The sequence below is a fragment of the Rhea americana genome, unplaced genomic scaffold (assembly GCF_003343005.1).
Source record: "Rhea americana isolate MKP2758 unplaced genomic scaffold, rheAme1 scaffold_243, whole genome shotgun sequence".
Taxonomy (NCBI): Eukaryota; Metazoa; Chordata; class Aves; order Rheiformes; family Rheidae; genus Rhea; species Rhea americana.
Genome location: NW_028186361.1, coordinates 497,650 through 513,773, shown reverse-complemented (window position 1 = coordinate 513,773; position 16,124 = coordinate 497,650). Strand labels below are relative to the sequence as shown.

The 16,124-nt window shown below is 39.9% G+C and overlaps 1 protein-coding gene across 2 annotated transcripts in view; it reads right to left on the bottom strand.

Annotated features, from left to right (window-relative positions):
- The window catches only part of LAMA4 (laminin subunit alpha 4), a 107,652-nt gene extending 103,772 nt beyond the window's left edge, over positions 1-3,880 (bottom strand). For both annotated transcript variants that reach the window (XM_085306632.1, XM_085306633.1), the window contains exon 1: positions 3,283-3,880. In XM_085306632.1, the coding sequence (XP_085162758.1) occupies positions 3,283-3,483 (201 nt within the window). In that variant the 5' untranslated portion in view covers positions 3,484-3,880. The remainder of the gene's footprint in view (positions 1-3,282) is intronic.
- Positions 3,881-16,124: the final 12,244 nt, after the last annotated feature.

Genomic DNA, 16,124 nt, shown 5'->3' with positions numbered 1-16,124 from the left:
CATTTTGTGCCTCAGGCTTTAGTTGATCAATGAAGTAGCCCTGAAGTGAGTACCCAACTCAGTATTTACAAGGAAAGTCGCTTCTTTGAGGGGCTCTAAGGGAGGCCAGTAGGAATTAGAGGCTTTAACAGCCTGGTGTCATTGACAGGGGTTTTAGACATATACTTGAATATGGAGCCTGATTAAGCTTGCACATGATGATTAGGCACATCTTATATGCCAAAATTAGGTGGACTGGATCTCATGCAAACACTGCTTTACAGCCAGGCACCAACTTACTAGATTATATGTTAACCAACTGAAATCCAAGCACTCCCCTTGCAAAAATCTCCTAGGGAGATCCTAGATCCTAGAAGTGCATTGCTCAATATGATCCTATGCTTTTGAGACCAACCACTAAAACAGTTTTTAATCCACATAGAGTAAAATATTAATTTTGTATTCTTCTAAAATGTGCTCTGAAGTCCATCTGAATTCCGTGCTCTGTTCTACGAGTGGGTACAGCATATTAGCATAGTATTGAAAATGTAGTTAGTGCTTCTCTCTCTGCCATAAAGAGCCTTTATTCAAATTCAGTTGTGGAAAGTGCCACATGTACATTAATTCTGAACTTTTTATACCACATCTCCAAATTCCTCTGGATTTAGGGTCGCCAAATATGGAAAAGAAAGAGGAGTGGGAAACCAAGAAATATTCACTAGTATCTGTTTGTTTACATCAGTTGGGGTCTCTTATTCTTCTACGGGTTCATAACATCGTACACTCAATAGGATGTAAGAACATCCTACCAGGTATAGGGCAGAAACTCTCACCAATTCTATTTTAGACCTTTCAGATTTTGGAAGACATTAAGTAGAGCAGAATGATATGCAGGGCAAATGCTGTCCCCCTACCTGCTCCACATGATCAAAAGTACTGATTTCTGACTTTCCTGATGTGTACTCTGGCTTTATGGCAGCATGTTCAACTTTGTGGTTGACTGGCACCACAGTCCACTATGAAGCACTATGTACAGCGAGTCTGTGGTTCTGTAATTCTGCCTCACAAATCTGCTCCCTATATAATTTGGCACTATTCAATGTGACTCACAGCCTCTGTCTGCTTGGGAGAATTATAGGCCTGAGTCAATATTTAGACTAAGGAGCTGAATCAAACAGTGCTGTGTAAGGGAGTTTTTACTGTGGTTCACTCTGAGTTGTGGGTTAAGAACTCAGGCTCAAAAAAAAAGGCTAATTTCAAACTGCTGTGATAAATCTTGTTCCTAGGGTAGGTGGGCTGTGGGCAGGGGAAACTCTCTGAGGAGTAGAGGAAATGTTCCTTCCTCAGGTGAAAAACCGTCAGACTATCATTCTTTAGCCACTGCATTAGCCTCTGGATTTAGAACAGCCTTTCCCAGCTCTTGTTAACAGTATACATGAATCTATTGGCAGCAGGTTCTCAGAGCTGCAGAGCCATCAGCCCTATCTCAAAAGAACATTTTCCTGGGCTTCTTTGGAATTGCCACCAAGGTCAGCCCTGAAGCATGACAGGGAAGCAAATCTATAGGTGGGGAAAGAGCCTGAAATGCTGGCTTCGCCCTCCTCCTCATCTTTGTATTTCCAGTCAAGGTCCTTGGCATGATTATAGCAGGCAGCATCCAGTCATAATGAGTGATCTGAAGGCTGCCATTGCAGGAGCTGAACTGAACTGAGCAAACAATAATTAGTGAGTCTATTAAATCAGATATTGTGCAAAATAAAGTTTAGGGATGACTAAGGTAGGTGAAAGAGACTAAAATGTTGCTTCTATGTAATGGCCAGCACATCCCACAGCACTTTCTAAGATAAAATCTAATATATTAAAGTGAAGCAATGTGTAGTGCGTCTTTGGAAAAACTGTACAACACAATCATATCTAGAAAGGCTGTTAATTCCTTATGCCCATTGTCCTCTGAAATCCAGCAACAAAACCCATTTGGCTCTTAAATCACGCATTTCATTTAGGGACTTTCCATTTAGTAAGCAACAGGTGGCAACGCAGCTTCTCAGGGCCGATCCCAGGCCAGGGAAGAGATGTACGTCCCACATCATGGAGTCCATCCAAGCCCAGGCAAGCTCCTGAGAGCTTCTACATTAAGCAGAGCAGAGTTTTGGTTCCAACTTTCTCACACAGGTCATGTTTCACACCAAGTCACTGACAGGATGGGAAGGCGTTTTCTGAGATTGCGCAGCTGCTTGGAAGCACAACAATGTGGGGAAGGTCTCTGTCCAGCCCTGGGCTAACCTCAACTGTCTGAGAGGTTTTTCTGTGCAACTCTGTACACTTATTTCCATGGCTGTTAGTTCTGGTAATTGGAGTATAGGGGGAAAAATTAGTCTTGTGATATAAAAGAATGTGATCTTGATATTGTTATGGTGACATGGCTATGCTAATCTCACCTCATTTTTGGATGTCATGCTAGCAGAACTATTCTTTCCCTTCCCATGACCTTATGTAACTCAACTTGCCTCCTACTTCACATCTCCCACACATGAGACATTATTACTGTCTCCCCCTCTCAGTGTATGCTGGAGTAATTTATTGTTTACTCAAGCTGTATTTTTGAATAGTTCATTCCAGATGCAGCCTTGTTAAAATCAGGAGTATTAACTAATCTCAAATCACAAGGATTGCATGAAAATTTTCCACAGTCAAGTCACTTCTCATAGCTCTCTAATTTAATTTGTCACTAATCCCAACCTCATTCTTCTTGGATGGCTTAAAATCTCTGCAGGTGTTTTCTCTACAGTTTCCTATGCACATTTGATTTATTATCCTTGCTCCCATCAATAAAAGGAACTTTAGATTTTAGAGGGAGATAGCATTAAGGGAAAAAACACAAACTTCTACAGTACAATGTTTGCCACCAAGAGAAAGATTTTTCTTGGAAATTTAAGTGAATTAAATTTCCAGGAACTATACAAGGCAAACAGAAAAGTGTTGTGACAATTAACCCTTGTAAAATAGCTCTGTTTGGACAGGCCTGTTTAGTTATGTTGGCAGGAAAGTCTGAAACGTGCTAAGCTAGCCTTACTGTAAAGTACAGCAGCTGTCAGCTCACAGCAGGCAGGGCATGTGTATATTTTGAAGTTTGAACTGTATCTTTCTAGCCTTGAAACGCAACGTCTCCGACCCCCCACAAAAATCTCCGGTATCACTTTAAGGATCGAATGATTAAGCTAACGTTAACCAGATGGAAGCTTCAACACAGACAGATGAAAGCAGAGAAGTGCAGACACTAGAGAGAGAACGGAGTTACTGTACCTCGGCAAAAGGCACCCAACTTCCAGTAGCTACTGACTGCTGCTGCCCTCTGATATCAGTGGCTTCTTGTGCGCTGACCGCTGAGCTACCTTCAATGTCAAAATGAAAAACGCCTCCCTCACTCGAGGCTGTGCTGGAGCAGAAGCATCTCAAAAAGAATAATATAGGAAAAACAAGGGGCCAGGCGGAGATCAAAGCCATTTCCTCCCCTTACATCCAGCAGTGGTCTTCTAGCGTCTTAGTAATTGTTTACCCTCTTCTGCAATCGGCCCCCCCTTGGTTTAGTTATTTTAACTTTCTTTCAGCGTGCAGTTTCCAGATGTGGCACTTCAAGGCAGTCTAACCAGATCCTTATTTAAAAGAAAAAAAAATAGAAAAAAGGAGAAGAAGGGAAGAAAAGCGCTTTTGCTGCCTCCCTCGTTCACTCTCTGTGCCTGTGGTTCCTCTTATTCCCCAGAGGCTCCAGCTCAATAACATACAGATGGGCAGTACTTAAGCAGAGAGTGTCAAACACAGATTGTATTCCAGGAAAGCACCACTAGCTCCCCAGCCACCTTATCTCCCTCTGTCAGGATACAGACTGACGCTGTGCTCAGGGCTCTGGCTTCCTTCACATGTTCACATCATTCCCTTTTTACCTTTCGTGTCGAGACCCTCCCACTCGAACTTTGCTGTTCAGAAAGTGAGGTCACCCTTTCCTCCCCCTGYTCCCCCCCCCAACTCATTTTGGACGCGATCTGACTGCTCCACACGAAGCATTAGCTCTTGTGACTGTTTTTTTAATGTCTCCAGTGCATTCAGTGAAAGACAGAAAGGTGCCAAATTTATTAAAAAAGCACTAGACGATCCTTTTTTTTTTTTTTTTTTTGATATGGCCGAGGGGAGGCTGTGGGTAGGAGGAGGGGGAGACAGCCTGGCTGTGCCATGGGCTAATAAGGGTAAGTGGTTTCTCTAACAGGCTTCTTTCAAATCCTTTCCTTCAAGCCCACCTCTCAGCTTCTTGCCGGCTCGTGAAAAAGAATATCGTTCACTGCAATTTTGGAAAATGACTTCATTACTTAGACTCATGAACTTTATTTACAAAGAGCATCTTGTATTCCTTTTTCAAGAGATGCTTTGTGAGGCCCTGGTAACAAGGCTCGCACTGTATGAAGCAAGCTGAATATATTGCTCACAGCTAACCTAATTTTAAGACTACAATTTCAGAAAGACAATGCAGTAATCTTTCCTAGATTTTCGGACAAAGGGATATAATTATACTGATGTGCACCATTCCAGATAAGGAGTCAACAGTCCTTTATCTGTCCTCTTTTCAGGGATTTGTAACACAGCTGTTATTATTCACCCCAGGCAGAAATTGGTTTATCAGGCTTCATTCTGGAAGCTGATTCCTTCTTCCTCCTGCCTCCTCTTCCTCTCTGACTGAAAATATTATGAACCAAGGAAGCAATTAGTAGAGAAGTAAGTCAAAATAAAGTGCTTCGGGAATCTGTGGACTTTGGCCCACCTGCAGGCACAGATTCTGGCCCATAAATGCTGTATAAATGACATATGGGGACTACAAAGAAATTAAGCACCAGGAAACTCTGCCTCTTTCAGAGATGGTGTAGTGTGAGTGGACAAGGCCTGTGGAATATGAATTATTGAAGTATGGGGGAGACTTTTTTTTGATACAGAAAGTGGAAAAACCAACTAGCAGAGAATCTGCTTGATCTGATCCTAGCCATTAGRGAGGATCTGTTGACAAAATCACAGGGAAGGTAACTTGGGTACCTAAAGTTCATTAACCCTTGGGTGGGAAGGAGGAAGAACAGGAAAATCCAATCTACGTACTTCTGGTGGGCAGTCTTCAAGAAATTCACAAAATTGTCAGGAAAGTGCTCTTGCCTAAAGTAAAAAGGATCTGGAAAGAATAAGTGGTCTGTAGAGAAATAATATGAACTGGAAAGACAGGAAAGACAAGATTTGACTAAATAATGAGGTCTTCCTGGACCTGAAACTCAAGAAAGAAATATGTGGAAGGTGAAAACTCAGTCTGCTTGCTACATCTGGGTGCAGGAGGGACATATAGAGACCAAAGCTGAAGGGTAAAGGCAGAAAATGAGATGTAATTAGAAAGATAGCAATTGTAAGAGAAAGATTTAGCAGCTCCTTAATTCAATATCCAATGAAGAAGGAAAGTGAAAGAGTTTAAGGTGGAGGAAAGGATTAGATGGCTTCTTAAGCATCTTCCTCATGTTGTGAGTGCTAATTTTCCTAGGAAGTCATTAGCAGTTATGGGTTTTGCTCTGGAGAACAAGAATTTTAATTCCAGATGCACAAGGGGTATCTGTTTTTCTACAATTGACTGCCTGCAGCTACAATTCTTTCAGGATTGCATTGCAACAAGAAGAAAAGATATTCCTTCAAGTTTTCACAATTTTGAAGTTATGCATTATCAATCACTACAACATTTTGGGGTAGTTTCAGTAAGTGCAATATGTGAAGATAAAAGACTGACTCTAAAATGGTTCCTCTCAAAAGGTATTTTGCCACGCATATAAGGTTTCCTTGTGTCTTTCCATTGCCTAGTGAAATGCTACGGAAACAATTTAGGACTGGAAGTATGTCAAAGGAAGGATCAGTATATGAGAGGTAGTGGAGACCAGTGGTAGGTACTGATCATTGTGTTGAGAGTTTCATAGTTTTCTCTTGAATATTTAATTAATTCAATCAATTAAAGTTAATTGAATTAACTAAACTCTGACAATTTAATTGCTCTCTTAGGTCTTTTTATTGCTGGGATGGTGAAGCTGAACAGTGCATGCATCCGTAATTAATTTCGGCCGAGATCCTGCAAGCACGTGTCTAAGTCGCATCCAGCCTGGAGGCACTTTTAAGCGGTAAGTGCTCAGGTATCTGCACAACACGGCCATCCCTGGGTCGTTGTATTGGGTGGAAAAGGCAGGGTTGTGGTAGCGGGGATCTGCAGGGGCTTGCTGAGGGACTGAGCGGTGGTGACTCACGCTGGGGCAGAGAAGCAGTAGGAAGCTGGGAGCAGCAGAGGGAAAGCGTAGAGAGTTTATCAAGGAGCATCAGAAAGAAACCACCATGCACCGACCCTGMCCTGCAGCGCTGCCTGTTGCCTCGCTGAAGCGATTCGGTGGGACTGAGTGTAATGTGCAGCAAAAATGAGGGGAGTGGAGGCTATGAAGCAGGGAGGAGAGAGGAGAGGGGTTGGGCTGAAGTTGAGCCTGGCGAGTGGAGAGGTAAGGGAGTTCTCTAAGTGTTTGTTTAATTGTTTATCTTTCTTTTTCCTCAATAGCTGGATCAGTAATTAAAATCTTGTATTAACTGGCAATAAATTAAATTAAATGAAATTCCCCAAGTCAAGACTGTTTTGCCCATGAATATGGAAGTCTTGCCAAAGAAGTACTTAATGAAAAATATCCAACCAGAGCAACTATGAGCTTCATTAGCCTTGCTCAGCTGAGTAAATTGATAACCTGCTCCCCTGCCCACTCCATTTACTGACTTTTTTTTTTCAAATATGTATCTACTTTTATCTGTCTAAGAAACACCACTAGAAATACYGTCAAGGATATTTAGATTTCAAATTCTCTTAGTAGAGCCTGATATGTATTGTAGCAACACATATGTAGCAGGTAATGAAATGGACTTCAGTGCGTGGTGAAGGCCTCCCTGCTCGTACAGAGGTTATTAATAATGTAAAAATCCYGGGGCACATTCCAGAAAGCAGAAAATGGCACTCAACACAGCTAAAGGTTGCCAGTGTTACCCATCACATCATTTTATGTAAAACTGAAACAAAGATATTCATCCCTTGTAATACAGTGCACAACCGTAATTTACATGACTTTATTAGAAGGAGATAATACTGTGATTATCCTGAAGATCAAAGTCTTAAAAGGAGGAAAATCACTGCTTAACATCTTTGGAAAATTAGATCCTTTAAAAAACCTGAGACTGGCCCAAGGCATTCAAAGTCTCAAATTACTCTGAAAAAATCTCAGTTTATGAATCTATTTAGGAAAGGAAATAAAGATAACTTCAAATGGTAGAGSTATTATATAATAAATAATTTATTGTTATGAATTATCAAGAAATGCACAYTTCATTGCAGCTCACAAGATCTATATCTCTCCGCAAACAAATATTAGTCTCATACCAGAATAAATATAACCCAAATCTTTTGAGTAGTAAATATTACTGTATTTGTTAATATCACCAAATGTTGTTATACTTTACATCAATGGAATAGGTTGCTGAACTGGATACAAAAGCAGTTGCATTATATATGTATGTGTATATACACACATATATATATATAATATAAGGCATTTTGATTTATAACTTTAAAATGCATTACTCCTTTTGGGAAATTGCAGACTTCAGAAATACAGAGCAATAAAAATGGTGCATAGGGAGCTTATACACATAGAAGCCTCTGAATGTAAAGTTGTCCTGTGATGGACTGGCAGAGATTATATGTGTGTGTTATGTGAGTAGAATCAGATACGGGATGGAACCTCTTCAAAATGGCATAGTACAGAATGCTTCTATTTTCCCAGTATTCTATCCTTTTTACTAGTTATTATTTTTTTTCCCCAACATTTCATTTTGATTCACTGTGATAGATGCTAAGATTAGTGAAACAGAAGAGGAAGAATGCAGAGGAAGACTTACTACAATAGCATATTCTAAATTAACCAATCTCAGGCTGCTGTGTGGGGKCCACTAGTAGTTTGTCAGGTCCCAGTGGGAGATCTGCAAGCAGTCTGTCAAGCTCTATTGCAAATGTTACCAGTTAAGCATTTGATAATGGTGCATGGTGGTCCAGTGTAAATGTTGACAAATGACTGATACTTRTAATCTAAAATGTTTTGGAACCAGTGCTCAAAATGCTTTTACTTTGTAAACATTAGAACATATTGGCAGTATATCTATATATCAACAAATGAATAAGCAGTCTACAAAGTTTACTACAGGATTATGCCAGTTGAGGGGCAGTGCRTAAGAATTTGTGCCTGCCATAGTTTGTGCCAGCAAGAGATGCTATTTAAATCTAAGTTATGTGGCCAAAATAGCACTTTTCCTAACTTATTAAATATGTTTTGGATTATGTCATAGTAGGAAAAATCTAAATTTTCAGGTAGAAGATAGAATTCATGCTGTAGTGTGTAAGGAGTGCATATTCTAAAAAGCCCTGAAGCCTAAAGCCTTCTGGGTGTAGATCTGGTCTAAGGAAGCATAAGCATGTTCCCTTTTTATCTGCTGTACTAGTTAMAGACATCACCTAATGAATTTCTCATATGACAGTACTTTAAAGCCAGTGTCTCTTGAGTGCTAGGATCTGACTGATCTCCACTGCTTTCAACTGATCTGGTAGTATTTCTTTTCTGCCTTGGTACATTGTTACTGCACATTTTTTTCCACTGAAGAACTCTTCATGTTCAATTAAACAATCCAGAGTCTTGTAAGTCTGATGAGCATGCCATGGTTCTTTGATACTAAAATATAAAACACAAATTTGTTTACTGAGGAAGATTTCTCAGGATTTCCACCTCCAGAATGYGGTCAGATGGGAAACAGCTGGCTAATGGACTTTCTTGCTAAAAGCATTGTCCTTGGGAATGGTATGGACCTTGTAAGGATACTAGAATGAATTACAGCATTGTGTAATACTAGATAGTTTGCTTGAAAAAATTTGACTTCTGTTGATTGCTAAAAGTTAATTAGATCCTGAATGGCGGTTTTCCCAGTCCACCATAATCTCCCAGACAATAATCAATAACAGTAACAATGTTTTCGTGCTTCATTAATTAATTAAAGTTTTTTGATTTTTTTGGCAATAATATGGTGTGAACTATAGATGTGCTGAACTATTATCAATAATGTCAGCTACTTCCTTCCTTATGGATCCTATGATTATCTGCTGTGAGACAACTCTCTTTGCAAATCAGTGCCGACTTGAAATGGAGTAGGAGTTGTTAGCCCAATTCCTATAGCAGAAAGGTGTATGTGAAAAGCAAATGCCATTTTAAGTAGTGTTGCATAAATGGCAAAGACTTAGTAGTCTTAAGAAGAGTGAATTGCAGATGGGGCTGGAGAGATGAGGGTGAARGACTATTAGCAGAAGTGGAGACTGCCTTTCCTATCACAATTTCTATGCCTTCTTAGCTGTGACAAGAGGACTAATGCACTTTTCCAGTTCATTCAGCTTCTTGTGACCCGGTGTTTGGCTCTGACACTTTGGCTTGCATCTCCTGCACCTGATATTTCCAGACAGTCTCCCATATAAAAGTTGTGCATGTCTATGGCTGCTTATCTTTTAAGATCAAATAAGCCAAGACAAATCAATTCAGTTTGTCATAGCCGAGAACGTGGTATCTTTTGCTAGAACAAAATAAAACGTTAAATGAAAAATTTCAAAAAGTAAATTCTAGCTGTTATTTCTGCAATTAAAGTGTCCATAATTTTGTTGAATATAGTTTTTAGGTTTGTGTGAGTTTGGAGAGAATATGGCTAGGACAGAACTGAACAACTGTATTTTGCTCATAGATGATGGTACTTAACATTAGCAACTAGAGTAATAAAAGAAAGACATAGAAATTCACAGTGTAGGAAGAATGTGTTAGATCTTATTTTTACCAGTAACACATTATACAGACAATAGTGAATGGCACCTGACTTTAAACAAAGCCTCAAAAACTTTCTCTTGAAATCATTTGAAATAAGCTTCAAAATCAGACCCATAGGATAGAGATTAATCTTTCGACAGACACAAACTCTCACCTTATGTATAAGGTGAGATGTCTCTATATAAGTTCCTGTTTCATTATAATYAGTGAAGTCGCACTGGATATTAATGAAGATAGAAATTGTTACTGCACACTCCAGCATAATGCAGCAAGTATAAGCTGTGTATGGTGATTTTTTTGCTGCTGTTAGTTGTATACTCATTTACTTCTGAAAAGATTAAGTAAATTTAGCTCAGCTGGTTAGAGCGCGATGGTAATAATGCCGAAGTTGTGGGTTCGATTCCTGGACRGGCCGCTCATTTGAGGGTTGGACTAGATGATCTCCAGAAGTCCCTTCCAACCTTACCAATTCTATGATTCTAAGGAAAGACAAATCCTTTTTCATGTTTTAACCATGTTCAGACTAATGACAGGTGAATAATGCTCCAATTCAGGTAATTCCTTCCCCAAAAGCAGGGTCCTATCCAAATCTCACGTTTCCTTGTACTCTCCTTTTTGCTATTCTCCTTGCAAATCTCCTCCAAATTCCCAGAAAGATTCTTGTTAAGTTACTACTTCTTAAAGATATCATTCAAATGTGTCCTTACTACTTCAAAAAAATTCCTTTATTGGAGAGTCCTCAAAGCTACAACAATTCCTCATGAAGCTGCCCTCTTGGTCTAATGGTTCCTCTGCCTGACTTTACCCTTGCTCCTTCACTGAAATACTGGGCATGAGGGGCTATCAGCTCTTCAGGTTAGTTCAGATTTTACAACAACAACAACAAATATTAAAGCAAAAAGCCCTAATTGCTTTATTTCTAATCCTCAGTCTGCTTTTGATACTCACATTCTGATAAACTGGTATATTTAGTCATTGCATTCCTGAGGGTGCAACATTTCCCTTTGTTTTTCCGCTTTTATTATTCTTTGATCAGCATTGACTGTTGTCTTCTCGGTCTGGAGTCTTCAGATATTTCCCCTTTTCTCCCAGCCTGTTTGTCTAATTTGGATTACATATTTCTATTTATTTTTTTAATTCTCTACTCTCTCTCCAGGGAAACTTCTCCACCCTTCCTCATTAGTAGTTACTTTGATCATAATAATGGAACATTGGCTAAAGAAAATGAGTTGCATAAAAACCCACACTGAACTCCACATCCTGTCTAGAAGTCCCTGTAAAACAACTTGCCAAAACTGAAAAAAACCCACTCAACCTCTAAACCYCAGAAAACTGGCCAGAAACCTTCCCAAAGGCAAGTAGTGCTTAACCTAGCTTTCGATATAAAGGCACACAAAAGTAGTTAGTCTAGTATACTGTCAAAACACCCTCCCCCCCCTCCGATCCTATGCTGTCAGCATAAAGAAGAAACTCAGATCTCCTCAAGCTTATTTTACACAGTCATGAAATCCAAAGGTGTTCTGGTGGTCAGAAGGGGATGTTATCTACAGTTAACAGCAGAGAACATAGTCTAACACAGAGATAACTGAAATAATACTAAGAACACTACACAGAGGTAACTGAAATACCAGCAAGGTAACCAGGGCAGCAAAGAAGTAGGAGCAGCTTATTTTCCTGCTATTTGCATGAGTTTTGTAGTCTCCACTGAGCTCTGAATTTACACTAACATGTCCCTTGTGTTGGATGTGGCAGACAGAGAGTGGTTTTGAACTTGTAAAAGCAATCTTTTCCAACCTAGGAAGTCCCAAAGAAAAGCCTCCTGGCACTGGCCGGCTCTGACTGCTCAATCATTCCCTTTTTAAGCATTGCGTCAGGTTTAAAATTGCTCTGTGCCAGCAGAGCTTGAAAACAGCCTTAATTGGTCTGAAGATCAAATCCAAAATGCAGGCTAAAACTTTTCTGCTGAAATGGAAGGAGAAATGTTACCCTGTAACACAAACACTTCAGGAAGGTAGATTCAGTACATTTATATCTGTTTAGATTTTTATACTATACATATTGTTATATGATCTGATGGGGAATTTCCTTGTGTCTCAGTAATTACTGAATCCTTGCTTTCTATATTACTGTTTTGCATTTGTTTCAGTGGAGCAAGCAGTGAATGTACTCTGTCGCAGCTTATTGGTTTTGAATGCTAAAATTGCTTCTCCTGAATGGCCTAGTAAGCAAGGCAGAGGAATATTGTTTTGTTTGCCTKGTGGCCCCCCTTCTCCTGACAGCTTAATTCGTTCATGTCAAGTCTGCAGGCACTGAATGCTCATGAAGTCTTAACTACCTGATGAAGGTTGCTGGCTAGTATGATGCCATTAGTTGAACTCATAGGTTACGACAGACAGCTGGAGCACTCTGGGTTTTTGCTAAAGAGCTTAATCAAATGCATCAGAATAATAGACGCTCTCTAAATGAGGAAGGCAGTGAACTAAGACAGTTAATTAGATTTTTTGAAATTGTGATGTTTATTATACTTCCCATTTGTCCTTGATATTTAAATTTCAATCACAAATGAACATAACTGTACTACTGATTTCACTTTAATCAAAAGAGTTTTCATTTGCATAATAAACTGAAAATATGTACATGAAACTAAGACCTGTTCTGCAGGATTTTTGTGGCCTGTCTTATTAGCAGGGGTATTGGAAAGTCACTTTTGCACATGTTGGACACCATTTTTTAAGTTTTTTTTTTCTGTTTTTGTATTTCTTTTGTGATTTCTGCCCTGGCCAGCTGATGGAGTCAATAGAATAACAAAGCAATTCCCTTTGACAGAAGGTATAATACCAGCTAACCCGGCTTGTCTGTTAGCAACAGGGCTGGCTGAGCAGCTGCACCCTGTCCCATTGCCAAGAAATGCTGACAGCAACAGCTACAAAATTTCAGCTGTTAACCTGCTCCACAGCAAGTCTTGATGGCTAATGAATTGCATAAGTGCTACCCAGGTCTGTCCAGAACTGAGGAAAAAGAACAGCAGCTTTGGGGCACCAGCTGCTTTGAGAGARACTTTGCACCATGGAAAGTTTCGTTACAAAAGCAGAGGTCATTTTTCCTCCACAGTGAAGTTCCCTAGCATAGTAACTCACACAAATCATGCTCGTGTTTTCAGGTAAAACAGAACTGAAAAGAGTTCAGGAGACACCAGCATCTTGGAGCCGACACAGAGGGTTTTGCTGCGACAGCAGCCAGCCACAACAGAGCCAACAGACAGAGCAGTGTGCATGCATGTTGAAAATTGGCTGATTTAGTTGCCTAACCACACATACAAATGAATCCTAGTAGCTCCTTAATTGCCAAGCTGCTAGCTATGCAGTCAGAGAGCTCCAGATTAAGCCAGTCCCTTCAATTTTAGAGATTTGCTTTCATAGCTGTGAGAGAATCCATGTTGCTTTGTCCACTTTTATTGAGCTGCTAGAGATCTGAAAGTGTTTGAAAGCATGTAGACAGGCATTGTATAAAATTCAGGGCAGATCAGTGCGATGAGGCAACTGCCCTGGGTACACAGCTATGTGTATGACCAGACAATTGTTTCTTCCCTGGTGTTTTAGGCAGACTTTATCTAAAGCAGGAAAAGTCTTCAGCCTTTAATGAGAATTAGAAGCTGAACTTGATGGCTTTTTCTAAGTAATAGAAAAGTGTTAAGTTGAAATGATGTGATTACAAATATGATGTGGTGATTTCTATATGCTGATCCCCTGCGTATTACTGGAATTCGCATTGCTGGTACAAGATACTGCTTTAGGGCCAGACTGACTCCATCTGATCTTCTCGGTTCTGACTTTGAGATTCAGGTATCCTGGGAAAATTTTACCTGATATTTGGAGAATAATGAGCTGTTGAGAGACCTTTGGGAATGTTTCCTTTGATTTCTCTAAGCTTTGCACTGAGCCCAAACTATTCTTTTGACTAAGCTGAAAATGAAGAACTGGGAACTTTTCTGAGAGACGTATGCATATTAGGTAAGAGATGCCAAGTGGACTCCAGCCCCAGCTCTCCCCCTCTGGCCCCTCAGAACTCACTGCCATGTGTCATGTGAGTGGAGAAAGCCAAAACCAAACATCTGCAGAGTGAATGCAGGACCAATTGCTTGACCCATACATAGGCAAGAAAATGACCAATCAGTCACTTRTCTAGTCATTTAATCCTACAAATGAGGCATACTCAGACTTTTCAGAATCTATATTTTAAAAATGTCAGCGGATGTATCCCAGTCCRCCTGAACTGGAGTCTGCTATGTCTTTCCAGCATATATACCATGTCTTTATAGTCTCATCCATTATCCTAGTAATTGATGAGAAATCCACATGGGGCTTACATAGGTAGTATATAATTCTGTTAACTCCAGCCAAAGCTGCGGGAAGTGAAGCACTTTATATATTTTTGCTTACCACCAACTTAATGCTAGAAAATAGTAACATGTCATAATTCCTGGTACTGAGACAACAGTAAACGCTCTAACTCTTTGACACCAATCCCATTGTGGCTTCCAAGAAAACCAACCACTTTCTTTACTATCACTAGTTTCCATAGTTTAGAAATTAYTGCTAACTGCCAGAAAATTTTCTTCACTTCTTAGTTAGGATTGGATTTATTCTTATTTAAGGCCACAAAGTTGTCTTTAAAATCCTATGTCTATGTTCTGTTTGTTCCTTATCTGACAGCCGCAAAATAGGTAGAGGTGGATTTATACTGTTTTCTCTTCTCATAATTTTTGGCAACATTCTTTGCTTAGCTTCAGTGCTTGTTGAGGTTGGAAAAATGCTTGAATCAGATGATGCAGTGGTCTATTACATTTTAGTCTGTGATGGGAGGATTCATGGCTACTGCAGTGACTGCACACTTACTATATCCATAGCAGCCAGCATCACACTTGACTGCTTTGGAAACAGTCTCTGATGAACATTGGATTTGCATGAAAGGTTTGATTGTTTATATAGACTATCAAATTAAACAATGGAAATTTYTCTCTTTGATTGAGTTTGCAGAAAGACAAAAATTGTTGCTGTGGGCCTTCTGCCTCAAGTCCTCAATGCTTGCTGGGCCAAAGCAAACACTTTCTGATGCAGATGAGGAACTATTACTCCCTGTGGATCAAACCAAAGTATCTAAAAATCTTTTGTTTGCCAGACTCCAGGGCTGATGCTGCAGCCTTGCTCCTCTCACATAGCAGATACTTTCAACACTCTTCATTATACTACTTGACATCCTTTCATTTCTGATTCTTTTCCTCCTTGTGATGCTCTTCCTTCTTGATTCCTTTCTTAATTTGCTCCCTCAGTGCTGCATTCAGCATTTTCTTTCCCAACTTTACCATTTTTGAGATATTCATCCAAAGAATTTGCCATCACTATTTGTTTTCCCAACTGTTTTGTACTTGAGTTGCATTGTATGCTCATGGCTCAGTCACTTCTCTTCATCTGCTTCTTTCAAAACTGATGTTTCAGTCTCTCTTTTTGACAAGTCTCTGCAAGTGTCCTAACATTCACTGCAACTTAATGTGGTCAGAGCCAAGCTTTCCCTCTTCCTTACTTTGTGTATCAATGTGAAAATAACACTGCTGCCTYGTGACAATTAAATTTATAATTTCAGCTTCCTCTTTTACTAAGCTTTTCTTTTTCTTTTCTTGGCTCTTCCCAACCAAGCAATTTCTAAATCTGAGTGCTTCCTCCTGCTCATCTCTCACACCAGTGCTTTGCTCTCCGTATATGTTGAAGTTGACGTCCAAGCCGTGATTGTTTCACATGATTACTGTAATCTCCTGCACTAGGACAGTGGTTCCTGCCCTCTCATCTCCTCAGGTGTCTGCATGTGATTAGCTGCTTGGACCCGGGGATATTATGGATACTAAGCTCATAGGTGTGACTATCATTATTGGGTCTAAACTGCTCAGTTATTCAATGCTGCAGGCTAGATTTCACAGTTTTTGGCTCAGCACTGGAACCTCTTGCTTGTTGCCTGCCTGTTGTTGGTAGGTGGCAAACACAGACTGTTCTGTGTCACATTGTGGAGCCATGTTATTATTACTCTAGACAGCAGAACACAGCAAGCAAACTCAATCCAACAACCTTTGAAAGTTTCATGTAAAAACTTTTGCAAACTTGCCATGAAGAATTTAGGTTTAATAGTATCATCAGTAATAGAAAATGATGT